Raw genomic sequence first — 10,594 nt, 5'->3', positions numbered from 1 at the left:
TGTCTTACAACTTTTCACTATGGTTATTCCCACTTTTAATATATGTAGAAAATAATAATTCAAAATTATAAGAAACAAAAATTGATTAAGATTTGATATTTTAATCCATGTCCAGTTAAGATTTATAATGATTGAAGAGAAAGTGTTTCAACAATTGATGGATTGGAAACAAGTGACTCAACAATTTGAAGATGGTAACAAGTGGATAATTAGATGTACAATAATGAATTACGGAAGAATGTTAGAACTAATAATTCAAAATTGTATGAAACAAAAATTGGTTAGGTTTTGATAATTTAATCCACGTCCAGTTAGAATTTATAGTCAAACTAGTCTCTACTAACGTGCAGTTGCACGTTGTTTCCAATCAATCTTGATCATAGTAAATATATTAGATAATATTATTTTTAATTAAATGCATTTATTTTATGAATTTCAAAATATTACTATTATATTACCTCAAAAATTAAATAATCACTTAAAAGTGTTTTGATTCAAAAGCATAGAACTAATAGTTAAGTAATAGCCTAGACAAAACTTGCATATTAACCAACTACTTAATTATAGAAAGCTAATTTGATTCATAAATCATTGCAAACCCAATTGTTCTGCACTCATCCAAATTTTTGACACAAAAATTAAATACCAAAATAGAAAAAAGCTCGAAGAGCAAAAATAATAACTATCAAAATTACACCCTTACAAACATATCTTCTAACAAAATAAACATATAAAGAAGAAAAAAAAAAAGGAATGAGCATGCTTCACCTTACGGGTTTGAGACCAACAACCAAGAGAGCTCATAATTTAGAAGATGAGAAACCATTGCATCATAGATGTTAATAGCAGCTTTGACGAGAAAGAGAGAGAGAATAAAAGTCGGTTAACGTGAGTTAATTAATTCCTAATAGGATTAGAGTTTATTACCATAAGTTAAATTCGTAGTCTACTACAACTTTTTATCCTAACATGCATTATTCCAATTGTGTCCTTTCCTTGTATATTATTATCCAAAGTAATGAAATAATCAATGTTAGAAAAGTCGTTTAATATTTGAAGGATATTTTGGTCAACCAACATTTATATTCATGGTTTTTAAATAACATATATTAGTATATAGGTTTTCCTGTTTTGAGTTTAAAGTAGGTTCCTTACTATTATAAATAGAGTTTTACTAGTAATTTTTATCACACAAGAAAACAAGAGAGAATAAGAGAGAAATTATGGAAATTGTAGAGGACGTTTAGAGATTAATAATTTTGATAGATGCGACATTACTTCTCCATTCAGTTGTTGATGCCAACTATTTTTCTCCTTTTACTCTTTGGCATTTTCATAGGCAATTGCCGCAGCAGCTCTCTGCAACTTCGGTGTGGACGACAAGCCAGAAATTTTGATGCCTCACCTAGATGGATTAGTTAACAAGCTGCTTGTACTTATAAAGGTGAGCAAATATAGAGGCAACCAAATTACAGAGGAATTTCACTGCTCACAAGTGTGCAAGAAACTAATATTTTTTTTTCGTTGAAATGCAGAATGACAAACAAATTGTCCAAAAAGAAGCATTACATGCAATCAGTTATACAGCTCAATCTATTAGGGTATTAACTGGTGCATTTTTTTTTCAACTCAATTATATTTGTACCTATATTATGAATCATGAAGGCTAATATATTATACGCCAATAGGAGCACTTGCGAACCTGCTATGACACTGTCATGCCACACTTGATAACTGTCCTGAGAAACGCAGCTCTTCAATCTAATCTCATTCTTCTTCCCCCTGCAATGATGTGCATAGGCGGTGTTGCGATGGCTGCTGGCAAAGAGAAATTTAGAGATGACGCAGAGCAGGTCTTCTACTAATAATTATAGCCGGTGGATCCAGTACATATATTCTTTAGTTCCGTAACCATGGCTTGGTTTTTGTTTTATTACAAAGTAGGTCAATTTCACAGCAAGATAATGGCAGGGATATCTTTCCTCATATCAATTCTATTTTGGTTTCCCTCTTGCCATTTTCTTTCACTGGTCATTTCTCAACATGAAGCTTAATTACTTTTCATTTGTTTCCTTTTTTTGTTGATGTTGTCATTAAAGGTTATGGAAATGCTTATGTCATTACAAGCAAAGGTGGATGATCCAACTATTACTATAGACATGCTATATGTATGTGTTGTTAATCACTTGATTTTAAGATCATAATTGTTTTCTAGATGGGCCTCTCTTTATTTTCGTTATTTCATCACAGGCATGTGGTAGAATTTGCGAGTGCATGGGAAAGGATTTTCTTCCTTATATGAATGTAGTCATGCCCATCTTACTTCAATGTGCTCGACTTAATAGGTAAGCTTTTATCATTGAGGTTTGACTTTTTTCCGTAATTTGTGAAGTTCATTTAGATTTCTTCTTCTTTTATTTTATTGAGTTATATAGTTGACCTACATTGGGTATAAAAGGCATCCAAAGTGTTTTATAAATGTCGTACTTAAGGTTCTCAAATTCTTCCAAATACTATCAGAGAGCCAACTCTTGACAAGTCCATTCTCACAAATGTCTATCGGTGTTAAAGTCCAAGGTTGAAATCCAAAATCCGATTACACATGCTAGAGGTGTTGAGCTATGATAAGAAAATTGATCTTGGGTCTAACTCAACTCTATCGGGCCGTTTGGTTGGAAACAAGTCATCCCAGGATAACTTATCTTGGGATTAATTATTTCAGCCTCCTACTGGGATAAAATAACACTACAGTCCCGGAATTAGTTATACTGCGATTTTGACCCAACCGAACGTGGGATACACTCATGTTAAATATAATCTCGGGATTATTTATCCTTATCTCTTGTACCAAATGAGCCCTAAAAGCTGGCTCAAGAAGTGAGGATTGCTCACGAATAGATAAAGTGAAAGAAATGAACTTAAACACAAGAAAATATAAAAAAAAATATGAGGCAGAATGTAGCTAAAAACATGTACTTCGAGCCGCCGGTCAGATACAACGATAGTAAAAATGAACTAGACAAGATTAAGTTGGATGTCTGAAACAAATATGCAAAAAATTTCAAATAAATGAGATATAATATGTTATAGTACTATTTTATTATTTTAATTATTTTATTAGTTCTAAATAAATATATAATTATATATCATATGTCTTTAATATTCTCTAATCAATTAAATTTCAAACAAAAGTCCAGAATTAAGGAATGATATTTTGATAATTCTAGTACCAATCAAGGGGCGAAAATCCGACTACAGCAAGCTGCCCACTGTTAGACCCAAAACACGAAGTGATCATCCTCTAACTGCCGGTTTAATTCGTTGGGAAAAACCTTTTCCCCTTCACATAATTTGTGTGGAATTTTCAAATGAGTGTCCAATAGGTACACTCTTAACTAACATTAAGTGCTCAATAGGTGATATCCTTAGTTGAAGTGCCTAAATTGAATTGTGTGACAAGTTCAAGTGGCTAAATATGTATTCAGCCTTAATTAAATAATTACTTCTATTGGATATGATTGATTGCTAGTACAATAAATCTTACTTAAGCTTCAAATCTTGCAGTAAAGGGACACTAGAGATAAAAGCCACAGCCTGTAAAATGCTATGGGCGTATGCTCGTATATTGAAGGAAGACTTTTACCCATGGATTTCCCAGGTTGGCATGAATGATCACCTACGTGTTTTCTTTTTCTCATGGCTTTCATGAGAAGTCAAATTAAACAAGTGATATCAATTGCTTAATGTATGAAACAGGCCGTTTCAATCCTTGTTTCACTTCTGAAATTCTATACCCACAAACCTGTCAGGAAATATGCTGTTTTAGGTGAGAATTCTCGTGATTTCATATGTTTTTTTCCAGTTGTTGATGCAATTTAATATTTTTGTTGTTTAAGCCATGCCCCTCCTGTTGCGTTCTGCTAAGCTGGCTGTTGAGAAAGGGGTTGCTCAAGACGAAAGTGAGTCATATTTCACGAAGTTGTCAGACCATATAATACTGGCTTTGGTTGAAGCTTTGCATAAGGTTGTTCTTAACATCAATACTTATGTTGTTTATTTTTCTTCCTTTTTTGGTGGGAGAATGCTTATGTTCGGTACCCGCAAGGGTGGATAAGTTGGTTGAGCATGGGGCTTTCATAATGGAGGTCTCAGGTTTGAAACCCCCTTGTTATAAAAAAAATGCTTATGTTCGATGCATTTGGATAATAAATAAGTGATATTTGATATGTTATCTCATGCAGGAGTTTGAGACAGAAATGTGTGTAGTCATGTTGAGCGAATTGGACGATTGTCTGCAGGTTGGTTTATGTTTAATACGGTTTCTTTAATCTTGTTGATCCAAGTTTGCAGGTTGAACTTTTTAAATATGATCAAAATATTGGCCTTTACATTCCCACAGAGTAAATAATTCCAACTTAAGGTCACTCTAAATCTATGACCCTATTTCTTTTCCTTCACTAGAGATCTAAACACATCATTCGTCCAAATTCATATCAGTTATATTCTGCTAGTAGCAGAATAAAGCTAAGTACAAGTCTTATATAGAGGAGAAGGGTACAAAGAGCAATCACTTGCATTGCCTAATATATATGCAGGAGATCAACTAAAGTAGAAGCTCCTTAGTTAATTTATACCTACAAACTAAAACATGGTTAAACCAATAAAATGCTTAAAATTTGCGTGTGCAATTAAATTTACTATAGATAGCGCAGTAGCCAAAGTTTTCTTGACATGACTAGGCAAGACTGGCGAGTCTGACAAACAGCTTATTAACTTTGTATTAGCTTGGCTCCATAGAGAAAAACTTCCTTTCAGATAATCCATGTTAAGACAAGTTACGGCTATTATTAATAATGTTTCATTAATAGTGTCAAAACAAGGAACAGCAAAAGCAGCAGCAGGTCAGTTAGAATGGCAAAGAAATGTTTCTGTTATTATGATCCTTTTGTGTCTTCTTTCAGTTTTGTGGACCACTTCTCAATGAAGGTCAGGTTCGTAGCATCGTGGATGAGATAAAGCATGTCATTACAGACAGTTCAAGTAGAAAACAAGAACTCAGAGAGAGAGAGAAAATGGAAGATTTCGATGATGTGGAAGCTGAGTTGTTGACGAAGGAAAGCAATCAGGAAGAAAAAGTTTTCGATAATGTATGTTTTATATAAGAATGCAGAAGCACACCGTTTTGTCTTTCTACTAGCATTTCAATTTGAATCTACTATTATTAGCCAATCATTCTATCCTTTTTATTAGGTTTGCTATATATTGTGCACATTGATCAGAACTTTCGAGGCTTCTTTCTTGCCTTTCCTTGATGAGTTGTCAACATATTTGTTACCTATGTGGGTAAGTTATAACCAATATAGTCGTAACCTTCTAGTTTGTTTTTCATTATATTCATTTTTTCTTGCTTTTATGAAGGCCAAGGAGAAAACAACTACTGAGAGATGCTCATCTATTTGTATCTTTGATAATCTTATGGAGGAGTGTCCTGAAGCAGCTCTAAAGTCGGTATATATAGTTGTATGGGTTTTCTTAAATGGGTTCCCAGATTTGATAGTTACTTCCTGTAAAAATTAGGTACTACGATTCATGTCTTCCTTTAATTTTGGTCGCAAGCAATGACGAAGACCCAGGTGTTAGACGGGTTCGTACATCTTAGTGGTAATATATTTAAGTCAAGTTGCATTCATATTTGTGCTTATGCTGATGTCATGTTCAGAGTGCTCTTTATGGACTCGTGCTTTGGGCGGAATATGGTCGTTCTTCTTTCAGACCTTTTGTAGGAGGTATGATACTGTTGAATGTGATATTGAGGCCCTTTGAATCATCATGAGAAGGAACGAGAAGTGATATGCTTTCTGTGTATTTACTTAATCTTATGACTTGAACCAGAGGCTCTGTCAAGGATCAATATAGTGATAATGCACTTACGAGCTCGCAAACCTGAGAATGAATTTGCATATGATAATGCTGTTTCTGCACTTGGTAAGATATGTCAGTTTCATGGGGAAACTATCGACTCAGCCCAGGTATGTTCTTTTATTCGTTTTTGCATTCTTACTTTTTTTGTTCTCGTGTTTTCATGTTGTTCTCCTAACTCTTAGATACCCCAAACTAATTCCTTATTTTTCTAATCACATCCGAAAAAGGACATATCATGTATGTTTTTTTTTTTTGTATACATGTAATCTGAGATTCTTTCTCATTTTTCAGATGATACCTACATATACAAATTTTTAAGATTTTTTGTCCTTTTTACCTATTTAATTAAACTATAGATGAAGGTGTTTTAGTCGGTGGAAAAGGAATTGTAGACACTTTCGTATGTTTGTGTAATGTCCTTAATGGAAATAGATAACAAAAATAGTGATTGCGAATTGAATACCTCAAATTGGGATTTTATTGATGAACAAACGTTACAGGCTTAGAAACAGTGGAACTCATAGGCCGTGAAACTCCATGAATGAGCTTTGTAGCCTGCAATGGTGAATTAGGGCAAAAACGAAGTTAGGGAGAGAAGAGAAGAGATCGAGAGAGGAGAGAATTTGAGAGGCAAGTTAGAAAATTATGAGCTGCGATACCCTTCGTTATTCTGTTATAGACAGAAGTTGTAGGATTAACCCCCTCCGATAATTGCTAGCCGCCTCTGAGATTGAAGCTGAGCCCTGCGATCATTTATTAAGTGGCCAGCTGGACCTCACGTGTGCACATGTTGTTCCACGTTTCTGGCTCATCCTCCCCTTTCGTGAATTAAGCTAATACCTCAGCTCCTTCACTTTCCCAATTCATTTCAATTCATGATCTCCGAACGCTAGGCTTGACATTTTCATTGTAAGGAAATTAACTGCAAAAATTTTCTTCATGTGACTGGTATGACGGTGTGTGTCATTTTTTAATACCTTTCACTAAGGTTTTGTTTCACTGTGAATGTACTTACCTGTCAAATTATGGTAATTTGGTAGGTTATTCCAGCTTGGTTGAATTGCCTGCCTATCAAAGCTGACTTGCAAGAAGCCATATTTGTTCATGAACTGTTATGTTCAATGGTGGAAAGGTACTGGATCCACATGATTTCTAATTGTTTCCTGCATCCACATGATTTCTCGAACTTCTGCACGTTGTTGTAAATACAGATGGATTATTAACTTCTCTATGTGGAGATCTGACTTGCAAAAGTCATCTTGCTGGTGGTTGTTACTGTATTTACGCCTTTTTACTCTTCTGAACTTGCAGGTCAGACAGAGAACTTCTAGGTCCCAACTATCAAAACCTTCCAAAAGTAGTTTCAGTTTTTTCAGAGGTTAGTTAGTCTGTAATCAAAACTACCAGCTAGATGCTAGATTGAGCTGTTCGTTTTTTATTGATTTGAAGATTTTGCAACTGTGATTCTTCTATCTATTCTTGTAAGCAGAACATTAGAACCTCATGAAATTTTTAAAAAGTTAACATTTGTCAGTATTCCTTTTTTGTGCTCTGCTTTTTAAGTTTTGATTTGACTTAAAAATAAAAATAAAAGGTTTATTGAAGCAAAGCGGTTAAATAGTACAACTATATAAGACCCGATCCTAGAACGACTAAAAGAAAATCATGTATTGGTTCAGATAAATCCATTTTTTATAAAAAATCAAAAACGAAGAATTTCGAAATACCTTTCAAGGATCTAACTTTAAGTAACATTCCCGTGTTTCTTTCCCTTTGGCTTTAAATTTCATTGAGATAATTGAATGATCTGTCGATATGACTCTTAACAAACTAAATTAATGTATATGTAAACATTCGGTAATTTACTGTTACTTCTTGTGTAGGTTCTATGTTCTGCAAAGGATCTCGCTACAGAAGAAACTGCAAATCGCATGATTAACGTATTGAGGCATCTTCAGCAAACACTGCCACCAGACACTATGGAATCAGCATGGTCATATCTTTTGCCTCGGGAGGAGATGGAACTGAAATCCCTTCTATCACCTAAAGAAGATGCTAACTTTTAACCAATTCAATGGAACTACTACAATTGCAATTTGTTGGATCAAGCATTTTTTATACTTCAAGAGGGTAGCAGTTGTGAGCACAGAAGACGGAATATATATTCTGTAATATCTGAATGTATTGTATACTTCTTTAAGCAGCATTACTATTCCAAACATCATAGAAGGAACCAAACATCATTGAAGGGATAATTGGATTATGTTGGTTGTAATTCTGATGTTTTGTCTGATTGGTAGTGCTAGCTTATTTGCATTCAGTCATTTCTTAACTTGGAGCTTATTTTCATCTGTTTGTTTGCGTTGTTTTCATTTAAAAAGGTTATGGAGGTGGTTATGCATTACAAGGATCAGAGGTGGAGGTGTATGTGCTATTTCTATTATTTTACGAACTAAAAATTTAGGCTGAATACATTTATCGCCACTCAAACTTGCCCCGTTTTTCTCATTTAGACACCTGAACTAAAGGTTGATACAAAACAAAATAATCGTTAATTGCATTTAATGGTATATCCTATTTCGTTCCTCGTTTCTTGCGCTATTCTTCTTCTTCCCCTCCTCTTTGTCTGATCTTTTGTACAAATATTGAATTGAAGTGCAGGTGCTGCAGTTTGAACTTTGCAACACTTTTGAACTTCAAATGCAGACCAATAGCCTGAAGTTGGTCTGAGTTCCACTTCCAAACTAAAGAAGAATCTAACAAGATCATATTGAATGTGGAAAATATATTTAGCAGTGCACTCATTTTTACTTACTAATGTGACGCAGATTGAATTGTAGCATCAAGCAAAATCAATTCCTAATCAGATACTTTACTGTTTTTTGCTTCTGAAGTGATAGAAGAAACAGAACTACCTACGTAAAAGTTTAAGGCGAAACCTTAGGTACTTGGTCTAAAGTTGTCCAGAAGGTTTCAGACAAATGGTCGAAGTTGTAGAAGAAACTGAACTACGATTGAGAAAAATGCAGCATTAGTGCACCAACTAGTTTAGAATCGAGAAGTATTAGTAGATATTGTATTTGCTCCTGAAAACTGGTTTTATATTTAAGTTTAGGCATGTATCAAGCCTTTTAAGTGTACCAGCTATCTAGCAAGACTCATGAATTGATGTGACATTCTCCATTTTTGGGCATCTTTCAACTCAAATGGATCACCAATTTAGTACTATTCTCAACTAACACAAAAGCTTCCATATTCCTATACATCAGAAACATCGGCAAGATTAGGATTTTGAGTTTATAAGTTTTAAATTATAGAGAAAAGGTAACTTACCGGGTTCTGAATAAATTATTTGTATATATTAAGTGAATTTTTTAAATATAAAAAACAAAGTCTGAATCAAAGCTATTAAGTTCTGTCGAACCTGTAAACAGGCTTGTAGTTCTTCCCTTTATTAGAAACTTGATAGGTTTAGTTGTTGATGTTATAAAATGCAGCGTGCAACCATAAGATTCTCTTGTACCTACTATAGTCTCCATGAAACTAACCTTAATTATATTTGTTGTATGATATCTTGTTATATTTTAAATTTTAGTTAGAAGTATGAGATGTATCCAAATGGCAGATTTTGGAAGGCCAAAGTACGATAAATTATTTACGAAAATGATGAAAAGAGAAAAACATAAATGGCAGGCCAGCTTCGTGATTGCGACTTAGTTTTGTGGTTGACCAAGTGCAAAGTGGTCCTAATCACCAAATATTTTGCTATTTTTTTCAAGAACTAGACCACATTTGACTTTTGTTTCTTTTAATATATATATAAGTACACTTTTTGTACTTTGTGACATATATAGTATCTAGAATCACGTACTGCCTAGCATGTCTCAAATTTTGTATGCTTCTACCTTTCTCGTGAAATCTTTAAAATGATATTTTTAGAAAAGATTTTATAACTTCTATTATTAATTTTCACCATCTTAATTAGTTGAGTGAACTAATCTTTTTTCATTTTCGAAAACCATCATATTTTCTTGAAAAAATATGAAATCTTTTTTTATGTCACAACATTTGGTATTTGGTACTCACTAGTCGGATTGATTCAAATTTGTCGCTTGAGAACCATTAAAGGGGAAAACGCTTTTTACCAACAATTTTGTCATTTTTCAAAGCTAAAACTTGAAACCTTTAATTAAAGGCGGAGGGATTCTATTCAGTCTATCGTACCCCTCGGCAGGGCATGTAAGACCACTTTTTGTTAAGATAAACATACCATATCATTTATGTGCTTTTTGCAGGCACAAAAATGATATTCATGGTCTGCAAAGATAACAAAATGTATCAATGAGGGTCTTTTATTTTTCGGATTATGTAATTACCGAGTTAACCTTTTAAATTATCAACATTCACTTTTTATCTGTATGAATAGCTACCTCAAACGGTCCTATCAATTTCGGTTATTCTAGCAACCGGGGGGAAATATATAATAAAATAAAGTTTGAATCTATCAATGCATATACATTTCAGTAGAAAATCGACAGTATACCTGTAACCACGTCTGGTGACGCCTCCTGGTCCTGTCGGCTGGACAAAGCATATAAGCGGTTCGAAGGACCGCTAGAACCGGGAGCTCCGCCTCGACCTCTACCGCGACCTGCCGGTGTCGGCCGCATGG

At 34.1% G+C, this 10,594-nt stretch overlaps 1 protein-coding gene across 2 annotated transcripts in view; it reads left to right on the top strand.

Annotated features, from left to right (window-relative positions):
- Positions 1 to 8,254, top strand: part of LOC132624961 (uncharacterized) — a 70,221-nt gene extending 61,967 nt beyond the window's left edge. For both annotated transcript variants that reach the window (XM_060339723.1, XM_060339731.1), the window contains 7 exons: positions 5,419 to 5,504; positions 5,578 to 5,644; positions 5,720 to 5,786; positions 5,893 to 6,029; positions 6,963 to 7,054; positions 7,234 to 7,300; positions 7,806 to 8,254. In XM_060339723.1, the coding sequence (XP_060195706.1) occupies positions 5,419 to 5,504; positions 5,578 to 5,644; positions 5,720 to 5,786; positions 5,893 to 6,029; positions 6,963 to 7,054; positions 7,234 to 7,300; positions 7,806 to 7,988 (699 nt within the window). In that variant the 3' untranslated portion in view covers positions 7,989 to 8,254. The remainder of the gene's footprint in view (positions 1 to 5,418; positions 5,505 to 5,577; positions 5,645 to 5,719; positions 5,787 to 5,892; positions 6,030 to 6,962; positions 7,055 to 7,233; positions 7,301 to 7,805) is intronic.
- Positions 8,255 to 10,594: the final 2,340 nt, after the last annotated feature.

The sequence above is a fragment of the Lycium barbarum genome, chromosome 2 (genome assembly GCF_019175385.1).
Source record: "Lycium barbarum isolate Lr01 chromosome 2, ASM1917538v2, whole genome shotgun sequence".
NCBI classification, from domain to species: domain Eukaryota; kingdom Viridiplantae; phylum Streptophyta; class Magnoliopsida; order Solanales; family Solanaceae; genus Lycium; species Lycium barbarum.
This window is presented reverse-complemented; position numbering and strand designations above follow the sequence as displayed.